Source organism: Aegilops tauschii, chromosome 3, assembly GCF_002575655.3.
Source record: "Aegilops tauschii subsp. strangulata cultivar AL8/78 chromosome 3, Aet v6.0, whole genome shotgun sequence".
Taxonomy (NCBI): domain Eukaryota; kingdom Viridiplantae; phylum Streptophyta; class Magnoliopsida; order Poales; family Poaceae; genus Aegilops; species Aegilops tauschii.
Genome location: NC_053037.3, coordinates 7,294,978 through 7,319,396, shown reverse-complemented (window position 1 = coordinate 7,319,396; position 24,419 = coordinate 7,294,978). Strand labels below are relative to the sequence as shown.

General features: G+C 46.9%; 3 protein-coding genes across 3 annotated transcripts; 2 read left to right on the top strand and 1 right to left on the bottom strand.

Moving 5' to 3' along the window:
- The first annotated feature begins 1,804 nt into the window (after nucleotides 1-1,804).
- Nucleotides 1,805-3,368, top strand: LOC109739062 (acyl transferase 15-like). The gene has a single exon (XM_020298141.4). The coding sequence runs from the start codon at nucleotides 1,906-1,908 to the stop codon at nucleotides 3,190-3,192; it is 1,287 nt and encodes a 428-aa protein (XP_020153730.1). The 5' UTR covers nucleotides 1,805-1,905; the 3' UTR covers nucleotides 3,193-3,368.
- Nucleotides 3,369-11,997: 8,629 nt separating this feature from the next.
- LOC109739064 (ABC transporter G family member 7) lies at nucleotides 11,998-17,554 on the bottom strand. The gene is made up of 11 exons (XM_020298143.4): nucleotides 17,201-17,554; nucleotides 16,473-16,663; nucleotides 16,234-16,384; nucleotides 15,905-16,037; nucleotides 15,040-15,241; nucleotides 14,109-14,385; nucleotides 13,553-13,684; nucleotides 13,183-13,403; nucleotides 12,844-13,056; nucleotides 12,669-12,753; nucleotides 11,998-12,362 (listed from the first exon to the last, which is right to left on the bottom strand). The coding sequence occupies exons 1-11, from the start codon at nucleotides 17,417-17,419 to the stop codon at nucleotides 12,186-12,188; spliced, it is 2,001 nt and encodes a 666-aa protein (XP_020153732.1). The 5' UTR covers nucleotides 17,420-17,554; the 3' UTR covers nucleotides 11,998-12,185.
- A 2,464-nt stretch (nucleotides 17,555-20,018) lies between these two features.
- LOC109739066 (beta-glucuronosyltransferase GlcAT14A) lies at nucleotides 20,019-23,782 on the top strand. The gene is made up of 4 exons (XM_020298145.4): nucleotides 20,019-20,853; nucleotides 22,430-22,505; nucleotides 22,575-22,690; nucleotides 22,779-23,782. Exons 1-4 carry the CDS (start codon nucleotides 20,352-20,354, stop codon nucleotides 23,291-23,293), a joined length of 1,209 nt encoding a protein of 402 aa, XP_020153734.1. The 5' UTR covers nucleotides 20,019-20,351; the 3' UTR covers nucleotides 23,294-23,782.
- Nucleotides 23,783-24,419: the final 637 nt, after the last annotated feature.

Genomic DNA, 24,419 nt, shown 5'->3' with positions numbered 1-24,419 from the left:
CTTGGCGTAATCATGTGGCTGCATGCATGCATGCCCCGGTCCCTGTGTCTTCCCTACAATGTTAGCAAGGCAAGATCCTTCAGTTTTAAGTAGCCAACCAAATGCATTTTTGTTTCTCCTAAAAAAAATGGCTCATTACTCTCAATAACATTTTCGCTTGGAGTCATGTTGGTGTAGCTAAATTTCACTTCAATCCAACCAGGCTCAAACTCAGATGAGGTAGAATGTCTTGTCAGCGCCTAGTTGGTCTAATGGGTATGCAAGGCATTTCAGATCCACTGCTAATTAACCTAAATGTGATGAATTTATGGATTCTGCCATGTCCCATATGTCGCGCCGTGCAAAAATTGGCATGTAAATCATATCATTGTCTGAAAATTGTACGTTCTTGCATATAGTGGAATTGTGATTTTTTTAATTTGTGTTATTTTTTATCCCATTATCTTTCTTCTTTTAGGATAATATCAATGATATTATTTTATTTTATTTTATTTAGAATAATTTGTGTTTCTGTGTGTGTGCCAATTTATGTAAATATTTTTTTATTAAGAAACAATGTTGGTCCTAAAAAATGTTTGATTATTAGTCGGCCCAAGAATTTTGCTATTTCTCAATGGATTGAGCAATAAGTCACTGAAGAGTCACACCCGGAAGGCCCAGAGCGGAGCTTAAGGTAGTGAAAAAATTGTTTCCTTGATGACCCAACCCTATATTACTTATCCAAATTGTGTTCTTGACAACAAATCGTTGAAAACCGGCCACTGAGCTTTGCTACACGTACAGAGTGTTACAGGGATGAGGGGATTACAGGATGTTATGGCAGCTTTTAATTGGTCACTAGTAGAGGCGCGGCCCACCCCTGTCGAATTCAGGGAGGGTGTGTTTGGAAGTTTGGAAGGAGCCTATAGAATCCTCATAAAAGCCTATACGTCTAGAATTTTTGGGGCATGTCAGCTCAATAATCCTAGACCTACAAAGAATCTATAAACATTTAGATAACTTTCTAGACTATAATTCTTTCCTCCACGTCGCATGTAAGGGGAGCCCCAAATAACAAGTCATCAACTTTTACGTACATCGAAGAGAGTGCCAACAAATTGGGTGTAGGGGACAGCGGTATCAAGGATTTAAGTCCTAGATTTGCAACTGGTGCTCGCATTTTTTTGGATTTATTTCAGGCTATCCAGTGATGTTCGTTCAGTAGGAGGAGACGTTTCGGTTGACTACGAGACGTCTGTGATGACTTCGTCAATCTCAAGATGCTATGCCAGTTCAACCTCTCAAATATGCTCATAGAAATAGGATGTGTGTGCATGCGTCCATATGGGTGAGTATATGAGCAACTTCGATTGTGCTGTGTTAAAAAAGTTAGTTTAGCTATACGTCAGTCGACTGAAAATCTGATTTGATCAGCTAATTTTCCTTAGAAGAAAGGAGGCGCAGCAGAGAAGGAAGAAATGAGGCGCTGGAGAGAAGGAAGAAAGAGCCGCACTGGGTGCTCGCCGGAGAGGCTAGCCCATTATGAATCTTAGGGTTTCGGGTGGGGGCGGCGATGGACGGTGGTGGTGCACTTCGCCGGAGAAAAACCCAAACGCGGGTGGGCCCAGAGGGATGGCCGGGGCGACGAAAGACCGGCGGTGGGGGTGGTTCCGCGGAGGGCGGGGCGGCGCTCCCGCCACCCGCGGCCGGCGGTTCCGCAGGTGGAGCGCTGGGAGGAGGAGGAAGAAGAAGGGCCGCTGGTCGTTATATCTTCATCCGACGTCTAGAATTAATCGACTGGCCCAATTTCAAAAAACAGAGCCTAACCCAAAAAAAAAGTAGACAAGGCCTTGTATATAAGCCGGGCCAAAATGCCCAGAGGAGGCGTTACCACTTAGCTGAGAACTTGTGAGATTCCTGTTGGAAATGAGGGTAATCGTGACCAAGTCCAGGCCGTTGCTGGTCCAACCGTCGACGGAGCAGTCGACGCCGGCGACGGCCGACCACATCAAAGTCTCCTCCTTCGACAAGCCTCTCGCCTTCTCCTCCTCCTCATCGTTCCACGTCTTCGACCGCGCCATCCACGAGCCCGCCGAGACCATCAAGAGGGCGCTGTCCCGCGCTCTGGACCACTTCCGCCTCATTGCCGGCCGCGTCGTCGTGGGAGACGACGACGGCGATCTCTGCATCGCATGCACCGGCGAGGGCGTCCAGTTCGTGGCCGCCACGGCCAACTGCGCCTTGGTGGACGTCAAGCTCTTCGACCCGCCGTTCGCGGGGCTGCTTAAAGACCTCGCCGTCGAATACCCGGAGGCCGGCTGCCGCGTGACCGACCCCTTGCTGCTCATGCAGGTGACCGAGTTTTCCTGCGGCGCGTTCGTCCTTGGGGTCACCTGGAACCACGTCGTCGCCGACGGCACGGGGATCGCACTGCTCCTGCGGGCAGTGGGCGAGCTCGCGCGCGGGCTGGCTCGGCCGTCCGTCTCCCCGGTCACCTGCGCCGACCAGCTCCTGCCGGACCTCCCGCCGTTGGCCGCCGCTATAGAGCGCACCATGGTTGGCCAGCTGAAGCCCAAGGATTACGCCTACCTCGACATCACCGTGCCGATGAGCACCATCCACCGCATCAAAGCCGAGCTCGGCGACGAGCTAGGCGCGCCGTGCACCGTATTCGAGGCGGTCACGGCGGTCATGTGGCAGTGCCGCTCCCGCGTTATCATGCCGGACGACGACCCGGACAACCCGGCGCCGCTCGTGTTCGCGGCCGACGCGCGCAGGGCCGTCGGCGCCGCGGAGGGCTACTACAGCAACTGCGTCACGACCCAGGTAGTCGCGCCGCCTCCGACGATCCGTGAGGTGGCAGAAGGGGACATCAAAGACGTGGTTAAGATGATCAGGACCGGCAAGGAGCGGATACCGGCCACCTTCGCCGGAGAAGAAGGAGAAGAAGGCATGCCACTGCCATGCGTGGAGGACACGCTGTTCGGGTACAGCGCGCTGTTCGTGACGAGCTGGCGGAACCTGGGCTTCGAGGCGACGGACTTTGGCGGCGGGACGCCGGCGCGGGTTATGTGCTACGTGGGGCCGGAGTCGCTGCCGGCCTGCGTGGCGTGCCTGCCGTGCAGGGACAAGGGCGGGGCCAACGTCCTCTCCCGCTTTCTCAAGGAGGAGCACGGCGGCGCCTTCCTTGCCGAGCTGGCCAAGTTCACGTGACCGCGCGCGTGCCTTGGATCGATCGGTGCAAAGCTAGCTAGCTGCATGCTTGGGAGCTCTACTGTTTGGTCCTAGTACTCTACTAGTAAAAAAAACAAAAATAGCTTTAAGTTTGCACTGGACATGCAGAGAATATTTGATTGTATCACTCGAAATCAATAAATTTATTTAAAGAATGTTATAGGCGTCTGTTTTCAGTTTTTGTAGAAACACATCTAACTTTATTCATACTCAATAACAGTTATAGATACACAACGATGCAATAGAGGCATGACTCAACAAACAACCTAGAAGACACAACGCCCGCAGAAGCTGGAAAAGTAGGATCAGATCGCACGAGGCGATCAGGAGGCGACGAAGCCCTTGCGCGCCTCCGGTTCCCTCTCTCTCTGTCGGCCGCTCCGGCGGCGGGAGGGAGGGGGAACCTCGGGTCTGTTCGCTAGGTGGGTGTGTGGTAGGGTTAGGGTTGAGGGAGACGCTGCCGAGGCCGTTGCGGTGGTGTCGCGTCGGAATAAGTTTCTCCGGGCTCCGTTCGTGGTCAGGAGAGGCTTTTGCCTTCGTCTAGGAGCCAGCGGAGTTGGGGATCCCCGGCCCTCGTCGAGGTCGCGGGCTTTGGTGGCTGGAGGTCCGTCGGCACTGGCCGTTTGGGTCCTCAGATGGGCGATGGATTCAGTGAGACGAAGACCCTTCTTCTTCCTTGTTGGTATTATTTGCTGCTGCTGTTCTTCTCCTTCCTCTGTGCTGATGCTGGTGGGAGATCCTGCTTTGCCCGGGCGGATGGCCCGGCCGCAGTTCTAGACCGGTCGGATGACTCGAGTTCTCTTCCCTCCGGAAGGGACACTTTTCGCGGTACTCAAAGCCAAAGATGGCGACGGCTGTTGTAGGTGTGTTGGATTGATGTCCATGCCCTCTCAGCGCTGGTGTCAAGAAAAGAGGAAGCAGCATAGCGGCAATTGTACCGTGGTCGAAGATGATGACCTGCTTGCGACTGGTTGCAGATCCTTCTACTGCAGGGGTCTTCTCTCAAGATTCAGGGATGATGACACAGGGCTCCGGAGATCTTCTTGTATTATGGTTGTCTTAGGGTACTCTAGGTGTTCATGGTCCTTTGTGTTTGCGTGTCAGTGTGCTTGTAAGGGTCAACTTCTTTGTACTGATTCGTGATATGAATGAAAAAAATTCTCAAAAAAAAAAAACAGTTATAGATACACTTATTTGGATCTAAAATCCAAGACAACACAAAGTAACTCCTATGACTAAAAATTACAATGAAATCTCTTGTAAACATCTTCTTCACAGTATCAATCTCTGCTCGAAGAAATATTCCAAGGACTTCGGTAAGAGGCTGCAATTAGATTGGAGCAACGATGTTGTCACTTTTTCACCGGCACGAACATTACCAATTATGGTTTTTGAAAACGCCTTGAGTCGTCCATCTAAAAAGATGGGAAGCCTTGATCGATGAACATTTTTTGGGCCGGGGATGGTCCCCTAGAAGTACAGGTTGTTGAATCACGATATCTTTATCATGGTGTCGATGAAAATTTTCACTTGCACAAAGAAGCAAACCAACAAAAAAGGATGAATGTACAATTAGAGGAAGAAGATGACTAGTATATTTTTTAATTTAATTTTACTATTTACAGGTTGTTCTACGTCCAGTTGTCAATCCTTTATACCGGCTTTTGTTTTTCTTGATATTAATCGGGTCTAAGATGCCCTATGGGTGTCTTTGTTCAGAAAAAATAGCAACCAAATTGCTAAAGATGCCCCCTCTCAAAAGTTGTTTCTATAGAAACAACAAGATTGCAGTGCATTTTGGGATGCCATTTTGGCTCTCGGGTGCATTTGCTCCTAGATGAACAGTAAAATAAAAAATAGTAAAAAAAAACCCGATTCTTTGTTGTAGATTTTTGTGTTAGTGTCGGAAGCATGCTTGATAATTTTCATGCGAAATAGAGTAGCAGTGCTTTATTGGTGAAAAAAACAAATTTAGATGCAACAGTTTGGGGGTGACATTTGGTGATCAATTTGTTTTTTTCACAGTCCAAAATTCTTAACCTTTTTTCCTAAAAATTTGCAGGTAGCATTTGCATGTGACTATGAACATATTAAAATTTTGTTTGGATTTTTTGACATTTCAAAAATCATTTTCCGCACGAGGAGCACGTGCACCTGGTGACGGTGTCCTGGACTAAGGGGTGCTAACCACCACGACGACCCCCCAATCATGGGCCAAGTCGAGGACTCCCAGACAATCTACGAGTGGGCCATGTTTGTCATGCCCCACAGCGTACCCAAGATGGAATCCTCCAAAGACTTGGCACATACTCCACGACGTGTTTAAATCCTCGGCATGTTTATCCTTCAATGTAACCGACCTACATGTAAACCTAGCCTACCCCCCCCCCCCCCCCCCCCCCGCGCCCGCCCCGCGCAGTGCCTATATAAGAAATGGGTTTAGACCGTGGGGTTAGATTCATTCACATACAATCTCAAGGTAGATCATTTGTACTTTCCACTCCAACCGAAATCACAACAATAGAAGCAGGGCGTAGGGTTTACCTCTTCGAAAGGGCCTGGACCTGGGTAAAATCCCGTGTCCCTCTTTGTCCTGTTACCATTTAGGCAAGATCACCAGCTCGGGACCCCCTACCCGAGATCCGCCGGATTCCACCCCGGCACCTGGGAGCCGAATTGGATTTTCGAAAATATTTTTTATTTGTACATCAATATATATCAAAAAACATGGTGCTAATTTTTACATCAATAAATATTAGAAAGGCATGAAGATGATTCAAAGCTCGAAGCATGAACCATCGCGTCACTCTTTCTTGGTGCATGAAATAAATGAGATTATGAGAGGGAACCATAAAATTTGTATTACTAATAATTACCACTTCAGCATATGTCAAACATTTGTTAGGTAATACGCAATCTGGTTAGGTTCTAGACTAGAAAACGGAATAGATTTCTGTACTTTAGATTATAATCATTTGATTGAGTAATACAGATCCTCCTTCACGAAAAAGAATGTTGTGTGCTCCATGGTTATACATACAATTTTTTGTATATGCATTTATGTGAATTTAGAACAAATCACATGAATCACATAATACTCATTTCATTAGCTATCAATAACTTCCATAGGATACATGAACATTTTATTGTGATCTCTAGGATAAAATAAAATAAAATTCTTGTGGTCTCTTTTAAAGATCTAGCTTATTACCCGCAGAAAAAATCTAGCTTATGATTACAAAAATGATGTGATTTCGAATATCTAATATGTGATCCATTCATCTTAAAATACAATGTGTACCAACTTTTCTTAAATTTAGTCATTGTAAAGTTTGACCAAGTTTATATAAAAAATGTATCAATACCTAGAATACTGAACTAAAACCATTAAAAATATTTTCGTATGTACTTCCTCCATTTCTAAATATAAGTCTTTCTAGAGATTCCACTATGGACTACATCCGGAGCAAAATGAGTGAACATACACTCTAAAATATGCCTATATACATCCGTATGTAGTTTGTAGTGGAATCTCTAAAAAGACTTATATTTAGTAACAGAGGGAGTATATATATAATATTATAGTTATAGATAGTTTTCTAAATAAATTTGGACGTGTTTTGTGAACTTAAAAATATGTAAAAACATAAATAAAAATGAAAACATATACGTAGGATGGAAGCATAAATAAAAATGTTTAAAAAGCGCTAGTGTCTAGCACACAGTGCGTCCCACGGTGATACATATGATTTTCGGCCGTATGCATCAGCTTCGGTCCATGGTTTCTGAAATGCAGGGACGCGTTTTGCAATGATGCAGCCGCGGGCGTACAACCGAGAGGCAGTCTCGCTGGTGTGGCCTATTTTTTTTTCTCAGCTGACGGCCGTGTATCGACCGTGGGGCGCGTAGCAAAGGCAGTAAATCCAGTTTATAAGATGAGGGCCTAGTTCGTAATTTTCCGGTATGGTACTAATGGCTAAAAATGGGTCGGTTGGCGTCGTCGGATGAGACCCGTATCGTGCTGGGCTGAAGCGGGCCGTAAGTGTGCATTAGGCCGGACCCGCGCGGCCAGACCCACCGGAGATAGATCCTCGTACGTCATCGGCTGGGGTTCTGGATGCGAAAAGCTCTACTGCCCGGCGTACTCCGGCGAGTCCACCCCTAGCCGGCGCGCTGCAGCTGCTGTCCATGGGCCGGCCTTGCCGTTACCATCGTCACCTTGGAGCTCGCCGGTGTGCCGGTCTTCGGCGTCGCTGCGCTGCACCTCGGGCAGCGGCAGGATCCGTTTGTTGATTAGTTCACGGGCAATGTGAGCCAAACTTTTTTTTTAACACAGTGCAGACGCTCATACATACGCATATACACTCACTACTATGGACACACGCATGCACACCAACTTCTTTGAGCATCTTCAAGAGACTGGGTCGGCATATCATTTTGAGTTTGACAGAATCACCATAGGCATCTCTATAGTCGATGGAAGCGTCTCCTCCCACTAAATGTAACCCTAGGTACCCCCGGTGCCTATATAAGCAGGGGTTTAGACCGTAGGATCAGATGCATTCACATTCGATCTCGAGGTAGATTATCTTGTACTTTGTACTTCAACCAAAATCAATACAATAAAAGTAGGACGTAGGGTTTACCTCTTCGAGATGGCCTAAACCTTGGTAAAACCCCGTGCCCCTCTTTGTCATGTTACCGTTTAGCCAAAATCACCAGCTGGGGACTCCCTACCCGAGATCCGACGGATTCAACCCCGACACCTAGGAGCCGAATTGGATTTCCGAAAACATTTTAATTAATTTGTACATCAATATATATCAAAAAAAGATGGTGCTAATTTTTACATCAATTAATATCAAAAAGGCATGAAGATGATTCAAAGCTCGAAGCATGAACCATTGCGTCACTCTTTCTTGGTGCATGAAATAAAGGAGATCATGAGAGGGAACTTTAAAATTTGTATTACTAATAATTACCACTTCAGCATATGTCAAACATTTGTTAGGTAATACTGCAATTTGGTTAGGTTCTAGACTAGACAATGCAATAGTTTTTTGTACTTTAGATTGTAATCATTTGATTGAGTAATACAAATCCTCTTTCACCAAAAAAGAATGCTCCATGCATGGTGATACATAATTTTTTTTTGTATATGCATTTATGCGAATTCAGAACAAATCACATGAATCACATAATACTCATTTCATTAGCTATCGATAACTTCCGTAGGATACATGAACATTTTATTGTGATCTCTAGGATAAAATAAAAAATTCTTGTGGTCTCTTTTAAAGATCTAACTTATTACCTGCAAAAAAAGAAGATCTAGCTTATGATTAAAAATGGCGTGATTACGAATATCCAATATGTGATCCATTCGTCTTAAAATATAGCGCGAATTAACTTTTTTAAATTTAGTCATTGTAAAGTTTGACCAAGTTTATATAAAATTGTATCAATACCTAGAATACCGAACTAAAAACATTAAATATGTTTTCGTATGTATATATTTAATATATTGTACTTATAGATAGTTTTCTAAATAAATTTGGACGCATTTTGTCAACTTAAAAATATTTAAAACATAAATAAAAATCAAAGCATATACGTAGGATGGGAGCATAAATTAAAAAAAAAACTAGAAAGCATTGTGCTAGTGTCTAAGCACAGCGTCCCACGGTGATACATATATGATTTTCGGCCGTATGCATCAGCTTCGGCCCATGGTTTCTGATCAATGCAGGGACGCGTTTTGCATTGATGCAGCCACGGGCGTACAACCGAGAGGCAATCTCGCTGAACTGGCCTTTTTTTTTCTCAGCTGACGGCCGTGCATCTACCGTGGGGCGCGAGGCAAAAGCAGTCAATCCAGTTTATAAGCTGAGGGCTCGGTTCCTAATTTACCGGTATGGTACTAATCGCTTAAGATTTCTTTTAGGGCACTAATCGCTAAAGATGAGCGGTCGGCGTCGTCGGATGAGAGCAACGGTTGGCCCCAATCGTGCTGGGCTGAAATTGGCTGTAAGAATGCATTGGGCCGGACCCAGGGGGAAGGCCGGGCAGCTAGAGCCACCGGACGAGCAGAGAGGATCCATCGTCGCCGGGCCGGAGACAGATCCTCGTCATCGGCGGGCATTCTCGATGGGAACAGCTCTACTGCCCGGCGTACTCCGGCGAGTCCGCCCCTAGCCGGCGCACTGCAGTTGCTGCCCATGGGCCGGCCTCGCCGTCGCCATCCTCACCGTGGAGCTCGTCGGTGTGCCGGTCATCGGCGTCGCTGCGCTGCACCTCGGGCAGGCAGCAGGATTCGTTTGTTGATTGGTTGACGGCAATGTGTGTGCATATACGCAGAGTAAATAACAATGCCCTGGTTTCGGCGACGCAAAGTCAGCGAACCAAAAAAAAAATAAACAGCTTGTGAAATTGCCCCCCTTTTTTTAGCCAAGATTGCCCAGCGTGTGTCCGATCAGCGTGTGTCCAATCAGCCGCTTCCTTCACCGTGTGATCCAATCTTTTTTAATACGATGCAAACGTTCATACATACGCACAAACACTCACTTCTATAAACGCATGCATGCACATTCTACTTCTATGAGCATCTCCGAAAGACCGAGTCAAGACATTATTTTCAGTTTGATGAAGTCACCACATGCGTCTCTGTAGTCGATGAGAGCGTCTCCTCCCACTGAATCATCGGAAAGCCTGAAATAAATCCAGGAAAATGCGAGCATCAACATCAAGTCTAGGACTGGTTCCACCACCAAGAACCTAACCATCTCTTGTAGGCTCAGTTCGCTGCGTGATCCAACTTAACATGTCATTTCTTGCACGCTCAATAGGCGTAGCAAAAAATCTCGTGTACATTGGGCCAGTTTGGTTGGTGTCCTCAACACCATGCCTGGGAAATATTCGTGCCGGACACATGTCTGAGAAACTGGAAAAGATTGGCTGGTCAGGCAAGTAGAGCGAAGCCCCGTTTGGTTGATCACCTCGCCCGGTGAGCGCTAAGAAGTTCAGCTTTTGTCTGACACAACGAATTGATTCCTTCCCTAATGCCTTGTTCCTTGAGCCCTATGATTAATAAGTCCAGGCTGCTGCTCTAGGCAGGCCCAGGCATCCAAAATCACTTGCCTGGACGAGGCTAACTAGGTTGCCTGGGTCAAGGATGTTTCTTTCTTTTATTTTTTAAATCTAGACCAGACTAATCACGTTGCATGGACTCCCAGGCCAGGCAGATGTTTCATTTCCGAGGACACTATCCAAACAAATACCAGGCAGAGCCCAGGGCAGGCCTCAAACCAAAAACGGCCATAGTGCAGGACCTAATAAAGACTAATATTTTTTGGGTGGTGGTGGTGGGGGGGGGGGGGGGGGGGGGGGGGGGGGCGTACAAAATGATGAGCACCCATTGAGCTATAAAACATTCATTGTCAAAGAAGTCTTTCATTGGTGTGAACAGCACAAATTACTAACTCCTGCGTTCACAAATATAGCTGCTCACGGGATAAAAATGCGGTATGCAAATTGTATGACTGTATAAGTTTAAATAAAAATTGAGCATAAACATGATGTTGTCATGTTAAAAAAGAAACATTATGTAAAAATAATTTGGGCATTACATGCACATGTTTCTCCCAAAATTCGAGCATCATAAAGCACTAGGTTGGCACAGCAAAACATAAGACAATAAGGCATTGAGTTGACAATAAAAGTGTCATGTTGATTTGAGAATCAAGTTCACCAAATAATTCTCACCAATTTTTTTGGTTTTCAAACATATTCCAATAAAAGTGTCATCTCAGTAACATACGGGCTGAAATGAGTGAACAAACATGAGTATATATTCTGAATTGGATGCATATAGACATCCGATTCAGAAAAAGTTAGAACATCTTAGATTTGAAGCCAACAAAAAATTTCATCAACCATTGTATTTGTGATGTGTTCCTTTTTGCTTTGGAAAATGTATAATTCTCAAGAAAAACATTATTGCAAAAAAACATGTCATGCTTGAAATGCTCAAATAAAATTATTAAAAAAACAATATGCTACTTTCTAGCATAGCACGCCCCACGGTGATGCATACAAATTTTCATAACCACATGAATATGTTCTTATACTTTTTTGTAGTACTAGAATACATGAATATTTTTATGAATGAAAACGAAAACTGATTCAAAAAAAAACTCTAACAAATGTCATGCCAAAAAAAAAAAGCATTGTGCTATTGTCTAGCACAGCGCGCTCCATGGTGAGCATACAGATTTTTATTTATGTACATATCTGTTTTTCAGACCGTATGCATCGGATTCGGCCCGTGGACTTATACACTGGGTGAGGCAACGCGGCCTAGAACCGAGAGGCAATCTCGCTGCAAAGGCCTTTTTTTAATTTTCGGTCAGCTGACAGCCGTGCTTCGAACCATGGAGGAGGCGCAGAGCATAGGCCGTCTGTCCAGTTAATAAGCTGAGGGCCTGGTTCATCCATCAGCGGTACGGTACTAATTTTTGTTTTTTGAGTGTAGCGGTACGGTACGGTTCGCGGCATACCGGTCGGCCCGTATTACGCTGTGCCGATGAGGCCTGTAGGAGTGCATTGGGCCGGACCACCGCTGGTTGGCCCTTATTAAGCTGGGCTGCTGACGAGGCCCCCTCAAAAAAAAAAAAAAACCCGACGGAGACAGTCACCGGCTTGTCTCAAAAAAAAAGAAAGGTCCACTTCACCGGCTGGGTTCTCGAACAGCTGCTTTCCCAACATTTGCAACGGACGGCCAGTCTCTTCTTCTTTTTTTCAAATGCGAAGAAGAATCATCCACGTGATGATTTTATTTCTCTTGATTCTTCCAAAGAGGGATGCTTAAAGTGTCACAGAAGCAGGAAAAAAAAGGAAACTGGCTACAACACACGGCCTGCCCTACCTGCCATGATGTCTTCACAGAACAAATATGACGCAAATAATGATTACGCCTACTCCGTCTGCTGCTTACTTTGATCTTCCTCGGAGGGCGGCAGGAGCTGCTGGTACCTCGGTTTGTTTTTCTTCAGGAGGAGGTAGGTCAGCCAGTACCAGAACATCAGGATCCTGCCCTGCGCAGCCAGCGTGTCGGCGATGCGGATTCCTCCCAGCGAAAATCTCTCCAGGGCCTGCCACAGAGAAGCATGTGTTCAAACAGGCATATTTATCTCTCGGTAGAAATAGATGGGAATGAGCTATTAGCCTTGAGCCCTTGACATCTACTCCCTCCATCCCATAATGTAAGACGTTTTACATTTAGGAACGAAGGGAGTATAAGTAGCCATCCAGTACTTATATATGTTTAGAGCATATGAGCTTTTTCTTTGTTTCCATACATCATTACTCAAATATCATCCCTGATTAAACAATATTTCCTTGACCAAGTTCTGTAATTTGGTGGCAGTAAAACTGCCTTTCACATGAATGTGCCATACCTGTTCTCCAGTTTGAACATCGTAAGAATGTTGGTGCTCAAACTGCAGACCCTTGAACTCATTAATGCAAAGTCCTTGAAAAGCCCTGAAAAAATAGAAGCAAAGGGATATCCAGATGTTAGCTGTCCCACGCTATGCTAGGGAGGCACCTAGGTAGCAGAAGATTGAGTATTACCATCTGATCAGAGATGCTTTTGGGATCCAGCGGAAGATGACGGGGGTGTTATCAGGGTTCACATAGTATCCTCCAAAGACGATGAACACCGTCATAAGGGATGGCCCAAGAGCCATCGCAGCCTCGGTTGTAGGAGCGATTGCTCCCACTGTAAGACCCATGGCTGATGCCGCAAACGATTCAACAGTCACGATGCCACAGAACTTGGCAAATCTGAATACAGAGCATGAAATAATTGTTAGGAATATGCATAAGCTAAACCGTGTCAAATTCTACCATCTGGCATGTAATTATGGTGCCGCACAACACATTAAACTTTGATTTGGGGATAATACTGACCTAGAAATTGTTGGATGAAGTTTAGCCATTGGATAGAGGATGGATCCAAATATCAACGGAAATGCTGCTCCAATAGGAATCTCGGCCAGCAGCTTAGATGAGAGATATGGTCCTAGTGCATACGAACCTTTTGCTCGTTCCCTGTCAACTATAGCACGTTCTTTTGGAAAAACTCCCACCGTCTTTGTCAGAGCAGCCATTGCTGTGTTTATGGCAGCCACCTAACTCATGAAATGGAAGGAAACAGAACAATATGAAGAAGAGCTCAGGCATTTATTTCAAAGAAACTTTCTTTAAGACAAAATGGGAACATTGACAAGATAAATCAAATATCAGAATGTGTATGTTCCATAGATTCAAGATATTCTACCTGAAGAAGTCCCATCCTATCCTGTATGGAAGTTTGAGTTTTCCCCATTCGCCAGAACACTGATCCAAATATAATTGCTGAAGCAACAGACATTCTTGCTCTCACTTTGTTTGTTGGTCCATCACGAAAAGCCTGAAATACTTCTCACAATCAACTAATGAAAGGGTGATAGTCAATCTTCAGGTAACACCATTTAGATTTTAGGCAGCTAAGCTCAGATATCTTGAAGCTACTCAAGCTAATTGTGTTTTCTTCAATTTGCTTTGTTAGCATCAAGAGCCGTTTTCTTGTTTACTTGCTTATTTCATGCAGTAGTTAGGTATGACATCTATATGAGCCACAGACTTGGTGAAAGCACAATTATGCCACCAGTGTCAACATACAGCAAATATTGAAAAGATAGATCTCCTAAATTTGGTACAGCATAGGTTTGATTTATTTTACACTAAACACATATGCAAAATAACCTATCAACGTGTTTAAAGGCAGAAGTAGGAAAAAGATATTAAAGGGGTCAAAAGCTGGAAGACACTATCAAACAAGGTTTAGGGAAAACCTGCATCCATGCTCTCTTGAACAGCAAACGAAATTGTCTCCACCAACCACGTCTTTGCTTTCTAGTAGACTTCTGAGCAAGTTTGGTAGAAAATTCAGAGCCCTCTGATTGTGTTACTGGACTGTTAAATTCAGTAATCAGAACCTTATTTGTAAATTCATCAATTAGGTTCTCAATCCTTTTCTGTGATGACTGTACACTTTCGGCTGAGCTATAATCAGTGGAAATGAGATCAGCCAAGAACTCGGCAGGGTTCTCATGATCTGGGCACTGGTACCTGATGAAGTAAACAAACTCAAATCATTAATCAGTAATGTACAGGTGCAGAATGCGCAGAATGAGATGTAGGCCAAAACTTAAGCAGTTAAAATAGGCCTGAAGTATGTTTCACGGCATAAACAGCTAAACAAACATCAGTCACACTGTAAAAAATTCCAGCATCGCGAATGTTCGATTTAAGGGCTCTCCTAACAGGGATACATATGGTAAAATGAAGAAGTACTTAAGCTTGAAGCAAGTGTGAAAAATGAAATGTACAATAGAACCTGAACTGCTGAAAACATGAAGTACTAATGTATGCCTAGGGATGGAATACCCCCCCCCCCCCCCCCTCTCTCTCTATGCCTACTTATGCAACACTTGCTTCGGTACGTGTTGGCCACATGGATAATACTAAAATGTTGACACATCACCATATCCATGTTTATAATGAAGTGATCGTGACATGCTACGGTGTCAAATACACAATGACTGAGATGTGTTACCAAAATCCAATCTATGCCTTGGTATTAATTTAGCTCTGGTAACTGTATTATAAACAAAACAAGTGCAGCACATACATTCAAGATATGTACTAGAAATCATGGAAAATATTATGTTTCAAAAAAGATTGAATGCCAGAAAGGGATGTAAGTGATGACAGAATAACAACCCTAATGATGCAAAGTATTTAAGAGGTTCCTCTTTTGCAGGCCCCATATATACAACTTCTCCCTCTGACAGTAGCACAATGTCATCAAATTTGCTATAGACTGAACCCCTCGGCTGGTGTATAGAGCATATCACAGTGTGTCCATCTTCTGCAAGTTGTCTAAGGGTCTCCATCACCTTCTCTGCCTGGAATGCATCAAGGCCTAAAAGAGTTCATGTGTTATCAGTTCATATTTTATAGCTGTCATACCAAGCGATTAAAAAAGTCTAATAAATATTCAGGATAGGATCTCAGAAAAGCAAAAACTGATTCACATGAATTCAACACTTAATAAGGGATCCCACTTAAAACAGAAAGTTGCAAGTGTTGAAGTGTATATGTGGATTGCCTAGCCCTTTCCATCAGTTCGGACTTTTGGTTGCGTTGGCTAGTGCATGAAGCTTAACAGCAAGAACAGTCTATCAATTTCCTTCATAGGGTCGTGGGCAATACTTAGGTTGGTGACAGTACAAGCAGGGAATATCTTTTTTACAGTCATCATGTACTTCTATAGGATTACCATGATGTTTTTTTACGGGAATAACCAGGCAGCAACCTCCTTGCCCTTTGGGAAGGCCACGACATTGTCAAGGTGCCATGTAATCACAGTTAACCTTCCATTTCAGTGAAGTGGGTTTATGTGTTACTATTTTTCATTAAGTTTCTGTATATCACTATCTATTTACATACATTTGCTAAGTGGAAGAAGTGACCAAGCATTTGCTGCCGTGCAAGTAAATCTAACTATAATAACTATACAGAAGTAAAATGAAAGGCCAATCCAAACCAGGGAACGTAAGGAAATAGTAGTAATCAGGTAAAATACCTGTTGTTGGTTCATCCGCAAAGATGACTGAAGGACTTGCAATCAGTTCACATGCAAGCGAGAGGCGCTTCTTTTCACCACCACTAATTCCGCGTACTTTTGCATCACCCACAATAGAATCGGCAGAGTTGACCTTTCATCAAAAAGAAATGAATACATAATTATAATACTATATAAAATACAAATCAAATTGAACTAAGAGTGACATATATTGATCATCCAACAATCATGTAAGTTCCCTGTAAATTCATCCAACAACTGTGTAAGGTTCCCCTATGAAAAAGGAACAACCAAACTATGTTGCCATCAGCCATTCATCGATAACTTACCAATCCAAGGCGAAACAAGAGATCATTAACATACTTCTCCTTCCTCTCAGGAGACATGGTGTCGGGAAGCTGGAGTTCAGCGGCAAGGGAGAGTGTTTCCCGCACCGTGAGCTGTGAGAAGAAAATGTCTTCTTGCCTCACATAAGCGATCCTACGGAACGTAACACTTATAACATGAGTTTCTATTCCACAAACGTTTGCAAGAAGATGAGACCCCAATTGGAATCAGCATAGCTTACTTATAACCGCCCTGCGACATAGGCTGGCCATTGACATAGAGAAAGCCCGAGAGGTGCAAGGAAGGCGACGCCGCGAGCTGCCCTGCCAGCACATTGAGCAGCGTCGTCTTGCCGGACCCTGACGGCCCCATGAGCGCTAGCAACCTCCCCGGTTTCGCCTCCCCGGACAGATTCGACAGCAAGAACCTTGCCTGCCAAAATCACACAACACATCACAAACAATACATACAGGGTTTGCATACTCTGGAAGGTTCAGACAACGGGTTAGCCCACGCAAAGTTATGCAACTTGTCCCACAGTAACAGTTTGGCCTCACTGTTGCCGCTGCTACATCCCAGGGTCACATTGTAGGGGTGTGCTTACTCTGAATCGTTCCAACTCAAAATTTCACGATGCAGCACATTGATGAACAATGTAGGGTGTGCATACTCTGGAAGATTCAGACAACGCTCGGCCCACGCAAAATTATGCAGGTTGACCTATTAACAGTATGGCCTCACTGTCGAGTGCCACTGACACATCACTGAGTCAACCAGTCGACGCCCCAGCAGGGCCCAGCGCGAGCCACTCAGACCAGCCGAACGTGGCCCCACACTATCCTGCGCCTCCAACCATTGTAGCACGAGAGAGAGACGAGACCAATGCGCGCGCGCGCAAGGTGTTCGGCCGCGGGACTCCGGCGAGCAGAGAGTTGGAGAGGGAGGGCGGCGTCAACCAGAGCGACTCACCATGTCCCCGCGCTTGTTCTTGAGGGCGCAGGTGATGCGGGCCCACCGGATGGCCACCGGGCGCACCCCGCCGCCGCCTCCCCCCTCGCCGGCCTCCGCGTCCTCCTCCTCCTCCTCCGCGGGCGGGAGGAGGGCGGGGCCGGCCCCCGCGGCGACGACCCGCAGGAAGAGCGCGGCGGCCAGCGCCGCCAGGAGCTGGCCCAGCCCCTTGATCTCCATCCCGCGGCGACCGGCGACGAGCGGAGGAGGAGGAGGAGGGGTTTAGCCGCGCCCTCGGGCTTAAGCCTCGTCGTCCTTCCTCGTCCAGCTCCAGCGAGGCGCGTTGTGTGGTGGTGGTTAGTTTGTTGCGGCATGGCATGGGATGGGGAGAGAGAGGGAGCGTTGCCATCGGCGACCTGGGCCGCCGCTGGGCCGGTCGTCAGGACGGCAGGGCCTTGGGAGCTTACGCTTGTCACGCTGGGCCGTCGCATCCGAAGCGAACGACAGGTTCGAACAAAGGAGATCGGGTCCACCCCTAACAAAATTTTCTCAAAAAAAAAAAAAACCACAAAAAAAGGAAGATCAGATCCACGTCGTGGTCCATGTGGCTGTTCTGGAGTCCGCGAGTGGAGTGGAGTGGAGTAGCCGTTGCCCCCGCGCAAAAGAACAAGCCGTGATTGAGTAGTAATCAGATTTCTAAAGCGCGGGCAGTCAACGTAGATCGCCCCTCCCACCTAAAACTGTTTGTTTAACAGCAAGAAGAAAATTCAGAAATGTGCGCTTACTTGTGTACTACTATGTTAAAAAGAAAAACAAGAAGAAAAAGTCGGAAATGAGGGTGTGTTTTTCTCTTCTTAGTACGCATATTATAAAAGTTAATCAAAAGTAAATGTTACACAAGGTCCCTGAACCATCGAACGATACCATCACCAGAACGAGACATCGACGCGCCCGTGTTGCCGCTCCCATACCGAAGCCGGCCTGACTTTGTTGATGACAGCTAACAAGTCTTCGCACACGTGTCTCTAAGGACCTGTGCCCTAGAGCCAAAGTCGTCGTCGTTGAACCATTGAATCGATCTAAAGTGCCTAACAACAGATTTCATCGTGACGCATGCACAACGAGGAACTCTAACCTACGTCGAAGCTCCATCGATTCCATCTTGACGAACAAATTCGTCAAGGATCGAAGATCAAAAGAGAATTCATGGGTTGGTCGGTGCAGAAGGGAAAGAGAACTTTACCTAGTCGTCTTTGTGTGAGGGGAGGATAAAGATCCAGCGGAGCTTTGAGCGTGATGGGTTCATCGAAGATGGTATGGTTGGCAGGGGTTGTTTTCAGCTAACCTGACGTCACACAACAAGCTTGCAGCAAAGCGATAGAGACTCAATTTGAAAAGAGGAAGAAAAAGGGCGAGGTCCTATCTCCGTTGCTCGAAAAAAAAAGCAAAAAGGAAATTCAGAACTAAGCATGCTGGGTTTTTCTTTCTTAAGAAATACGCAATCAAATATAAAAGTTCATCGAAGTATAAATCAGCACAAATATAATAAAAACTACATCGATGTTCCTAGACCATTGAGCGACCACTACTGCTAACGCTCCAATAGCAAGCTGCTTCCATATTGGAGCTGGTCTGACTTTATTGATGATAGTTGAGAAGTCTTTCTGCACATGCCGCTAGGGACTAGCGCCCTGGAGCCAAAGTTGTCGCCGTTGAACTCTTGAATTGATCCAAAGCTTCTGACACCAGATCTCATCACCGCGCACGCACGGGGAGAAACCCTAACCTCGTCGCCCCATGAAGATGGAAGGAATCCGCGCCGGAGCTCCGTCGACTCCGCCTTGACAGACGAATTCGAGAAGGGTCAAAGACCGAAAGACCAACCCGACGACGAAGTGCCGCCATCCGTTCGAGCACCGACTCCGCGATGACTACAAAACATAATCTAAAGCACTAGCCAAAGCCGAGGCACCGGATTTCTCCTCCCCATCACCGGTCGTCGGAAACGGCGAGCAGATGAAAGAAGAATCCGCAGGCTGACCCGACGACGAAGCTTGGAGGAGGGGAGGAGGAGAACTTTACCCTAGCCGCCGGCTTTGCGCGAGGGGAGGGAAAGGATCCAGCGGAGCTTCGAGCGTGATGGGTTCATCCAAGATGGTATGGTTGGCAGGGGTCGTTTCAGCTAACTTGTTGTCACGCAGCAAAGCGATAGAGACTCAATTCGAAAAGAGGGAGAAAAAGGAGGCAGGGTTTCGGTAGAAAGGGAGGAAGAGATCGCCTACACTAGTAGGGAGGAGCAGTACTTTAGCGGCCACATTAGGCCGAGGAACAACTACACGCAAAGTCGTCTTAGTTACACTAATTAAGCAAAGACGTACGTACTTACGTCAATGCTGCGCACGCGCGCGGGACAAACACTAGCGGTTAAAGTTTTGCACCCCTCCCATCCCACGCAAAAAACTAAAATTAAAATTTGCACCCGGGCCCCACGACGATAACCTTCACTGACACGGCGGCCACGGTCCATGGATACCATCCCCCTAATCCCCACCACCTACCTACCCACCCCCACCCGATGGATTCCTGATTCTTTACCGCGCGGTGGCGGCACCCCGACGTGGCCCACGCGCCAGCGTCGTCGGCCCGAAGCAAGCGCCGTTCGCTCGCCCCATCCGACAACTCCCCGCTCCCTCTGCCCGCCTCCCCCCAGCTGCCACGCGACCCAAGCCCGTCTGCCCTGCCACCACTGACGTGCGGGTCCATTCCTGTAGGGCCGGCATGTCATGGGGACTACGGCGGCCGCGTCGACGCGTCGACTTGGGTTGGCGCCGGTACATAGCGACAGGCGCCTCACGCTCTCTCTCCCACCTCCGTACGCGAGGCCTGGCAGGCAGAGAGAGAGAGAGAGAGAAACGTACGCGAGAGAGAGAGAGAGAGGCAGAGGAGATCGAGCTGCCGATCTCGCCCGCCATTCCCACCCCCGATGCGATCTCGCCGCCAAACCCTAGCAGCGATCCCGCGCCCCAGCAGCAGCAGCACCACCCCGCCGGAGCCCCGGGCGCCGCGGCGTTGACGCCTGCCTGCTCCCGCGCGCGGCCGACTAGCTGAAGCTCAGCGCTGCTTCGTAGCGCAGCTCCCGCCTGCTCTGCTCGGCTCGGAGGCGGGGCCGGCGATGGGGGCAGCGGACAAGTGGCTGCTGCCGCTGGTCTCCGTCTCCTTCGTCTCGCTCATGCTCTTCCTCTCGGCGCTCTCGGGCTACTCGGCCTCCTCCGCGCTCTTCGCGCGCCTCCCGCCGCCCTCCTACGTGCGCCGCGGGGCCGCCGCGCCCCCCTCCTTCGCCTACCTGCTCTCGGGCGGCCGCGGCGATGGCCGCAGGCTCCTGCGCCTGCTCCTCGCCGTCTACCACCCCCGGAACCAGTACCTGCTCCACCTCTCCGCGGACGCGCCCGAGGCCGAGCGCCTCGACCTCGCCGCCGCCGTCGCGCGGGCCGCCCCCGCAATCACAGCCTTCGGGAACGTCGACGTCGTCGGCCGCCCCGCCGCGGGCACCCCCATGGGCTCCTCCGGCCTCGCCGCCACGCTCCGCGCCGCCGCCGCCCTGCTCCGGCTCGACGCCGAGTGGGACTGGTTCGTCACGCTCAGCGCCGCCGATTACCCCCTCCTCACCCAGGACGGTAAGATTCCAAATGTCAGTCCTCCCCCAATCTAGCACAATCAGTTTGGGAAGTTCCTTGCGCTGTCCGGATCTAGCGCAAATCTGACGGGTGCCTTGCTTTGGGGATTCGGGAGGCGTTTCTTTCTTCAATTGTCGAGCTGCGAAGGGACATTTTCGGCAGTTCGGTTGAGCTGTTGCTGTAGTCCCCGGAATTAAATCTGTCTTGTGACGCTGCTTTGTTTAAGTGCTGTTTAATGCTTGCTGTCACATTGTACAATTACTAGTATTAGATGCATAATTATCTATGTTTGGCTGACTTGTAGCAACGGAGTATTTGTACTTGTTTACAATGTTTTTAGGCACTGGTACGAAAGCTGCCCTTGACAGGAACGTAGTATACCACAATATATATTACTACTAAATATAGTTTGACATCTTGTTTTCGTCAATTGCTGTGTTCCTGCTTCATGTTGTCAAGCCCAAACCCACTGAATTACCTATCTCCGGTCTTCTCTTCATATTGAAGCTCATCAAACATGTCAGCTGTACGCAACACTCTAGCAGTAGCTTTGTTTCGGGCATGTAGCAATCACCCATTTTTTACAGAGCATATGACGCTAATTGACAACATCTAGGTGCATTCATGTTTCATTTATGCTGATCGTCTAGGGAAGTTGTTTCTAACAAATAAGGGGGTCTTTGGTGAAATTGAATAAATAAAAAGGAATTTTAAAAAATGTAGGGAAAAAATATCGGCATACAGTTGAGAAATGAATCTTGTGTGTTTCCTTCAGTCCCGAAATCCATGAGTTGTGCATGAGGAAACCTTAAATTTGAAGCAAACATGACTGATGGATCAGACAAAAGACACAGCAACTTAATTGAGTCCTGAGAGTCCCCTTTTGTGTTTCTTCCTCCCAAAGTGGTCATGTGCCCACATCTTCCTCCCAAAGCCATTGCGGAAACGCAACACAGTCACTTAAAAGTGAAAATCATCTATCATAGATTCACTGCATACTTAGAAGTTACGTGCTGCTGTTACTCTCTTACTCATATACTTGTTCCCTAGCTTGACCGTAATGTACTGTACTTCAAATTTTTTTCTGGGGTTAGCTTGCTTTAACATAGTAATAATCTGGTATTTATTAATACATTTTACCAGTTATCTTTCACATAGTACAGTAAGTAGAATGTCCACATACTGCAGTTATCCTTGCCTGGACCTCGTCATATATTTTTTCTTCTCATATACGATAGGTCTCTTGTATCTTTTCCCACAGAAAATGTATGTAACATGCTAGCCCCAACATGCATATGTAATTCTCCCAGACCTTCCTCCTCGTATCTTATTCTCTCTTTCCTAAGTCCTGTTGAACCCACACTATTGATCTGCGCTTGGTTTTGTTATGTTGCTAGGGTGATTTAAGAAAAAATTTACTTATCGTCAGTCTGGAGTTATTTAAGTTTGACGTATACACTTTACCTTTGCGCATGTGTGAATGTCTCAACTGATGAAACTTTATGGTAGTTAATGGAGCTTGAGTGCTCCTGACTTCTCTGGTATTTATGGTCTTCTATGTTTTCGCTTGCTGCAGACCTGATTCATGTCTTCTCGTCTGTGCCAAGGCACCTCAACTTCATCGATCACACTAGTGATATTGGATGGAAAGAGTACGTACTATCTGAACTTAGTAAGAATTTAGCCGCACTGGTATTAGTTTCACCAATATATTGTTGCAGGTCTCAGAGAGTGCAACCAGTCATAGTAGATGCTGGGATATACCTGGCTGGCAGGAATCAGTTCTTCCAATCCACAGAGAAACGGGCGACTCCAGATGGTTTCAAATTCTTCACAGGTATTATTATTATACCTCTGCTTCTACTTCCCCGTCCTTCCTTTCGACCAAATACTTTTCATCCTTATATGTGTTCCATTTCTGATAGGTTCTCCTTGGGTCATTCTAAACCGGCGGTTTATAGAGTACTGCATTTTCGGATGGGAGAACCTCCCTCGAACCCTTCTCATGTACTTCACCAACGTGATGCTGCCTCTGGAAGGTTATTTCCACTCGGTCGCGTGCAACTCGGACTTCCGTAACTTCACGGTGAACAATGACTTGCGGTACGTGGCCTGGGACGACCCGCCTCAGATGGAACCCCGGTTTCTAAACATTACACATTATGAGGAGATAGTGGAGAGCGGAGTGCCCTTTGCTAGGAAGTTCCGAGAGAAAGAGTATCTGTTGGACAGGATTGATGAGAAAATACTCCAGCGGTGGCGTCACAGACCTGTTCCTGGAGCGTGGTGCACAGGCAGGAAGAGATGGTTCAGTGATCCATGTTCCCAGTGGAGCAACGTCAACATCGTAAGACCCGGGCCCCAAGCCGAGAAGTTCCGCAGATACATGGACCGGATCCTGGAAGAATCGAAGTCAAGCAACAGCTCATGCGCGCAATAGCAGCACTGAACCGCGAGGCTGCATGCACTTTCCGGCAGTCGAGCGTGTCTCATTTTGCACAGATCGAGCGGCTCTCCACGTGTTCAGAACTCCGGCATTTCCGCCTCCCGTGGGAGCATTTTTGCTGCAGCTGGGTTGTGCGCACAGGGCCAAGGTGAGAGGGCGTGCCTATTCTTTCAGAGATATTTTTGGTAGCTGCCATGACTTGAAGGTCTCTTCTCACTGCTGCGTTGCATCCCAGCATTGTTGGAGGCCAGGGAGCTTTGGGCTGGGGGTTGATTACCTCAGCTTGTAGGGAGTGTAATTAGTAGCGATGAGTCGAAGGACCTTGTGCGGATGTTTATAGAACCTTGGTGGAATTCTTGGTGCTCCCATACGGAATTGAATCGAGAGAAAGGCAAAAAAACATGAAGGGTGGGGAATTTTGTTGGCCTTGTGGTTTTGGACTGGTTGCTGTTGTGCTTAACAGAACGCTCATGGTTTTTTTTTTTCTCCTCTTGAACTGCAGAATGCAACCACATGTGACGTCTGATTTATCTTATCCAGTCTAATATGTCTATACATCGATGGCTGCATGCATCGTCTAGATGCAGAAGCCGGGGGTTTATCCTCCTTTTCCAAAAAAAAATGTAGCAAGCTTTAGGATTATTATTATCAGGTGTAGGGTTGTAGAAAGAGTGGTTACCCAGCCTCGCTGGCTCTGACTAGAATCTGTTTCGGTTTGGTTTGGAGGGCGTGAGTTAGTTCCGTTTCAGGGTGGGAATGGGCCGGGTCGACCCGTCGGGTCTTTGGCCCGACCCAAAAAAACAAGGCCGATGGTCAGTTGGGCCGGCCTTGTACAAAAAAAAGGGCCAGTAGAGCCGGCACAGAGTGACCCATTGGGTCAGCGGGGCCGACCCACCTCACCTCCGAGTACTGGAGTCCATCGGTATCACCAAATCCATCTTGCTAGCTTAGCTTATACGACAACGCGATTAGCCAATTATATAGTATACTAATGAGCCGAAACATCAACCAGCTAACTTGTACACGTACTAGAATCCATTAACCCAATCGTCCTTTATAAACCGGACGTGAAAGGAGCTGAAATTGTATATTGTGGTTCATTTGTATACTTTAATTATTT

Excerpts from the sequence above, each read along its gene's own strand:
- LOC109739062 (XM_020298141.4), top strand. The coding sequence starts at position 1,906 with ATGAGGGTAATCGTGACCAAGTCCAGGCCGTTGCTGGTCCAACCGTCG.
- LOC109739066 (XM_020298145.4), top strand. The coding sequence starts at position 20,352 with ATGGGGGCAGCGGACAAGTGGCTGCTGCCGCTGGTCTCCGTCTCCTTC. Across the intron at positions 20,854-22,429 it reads CCCCCTCCTCACCCAGGACG|ACCTGATTCATGTCTTCTCG; the intron begins GTAAGATTCCAA and ends CGCTTGCTGCAG. Across the intron at positions 22,506-22,574 it reads AGTGATATTGGATGGAAAGA|GTCTCAGAGAGTGCAACCAG; the intron begins GTACGTACTATC and ends ATATTGTTGCAG.
- LOC109739064 (XM_020298143.4), bottom strand. The coding sequence starts at position 17,419 with ATGGAGATCAAGGGGCTGGGCCAGCTCCTGGCGGCGCTGGCCGCCGCG. Across the intron at positions 15,242-15,904 it reads TGCGGATGAACCAACAACAG|GCCTTGATGCATTCCAGGCA; the intron begins GTATTTTACCTG and ends GAACTCTTTTAG. Across the intron at positions 13,685-14,108 it reads TCAAGAGAGCATGGATGCAG|GCTTTTCGTGATGGACCAAC; the intron begins GTTTTCCCTAAA and ends GAAGTATTTCAG.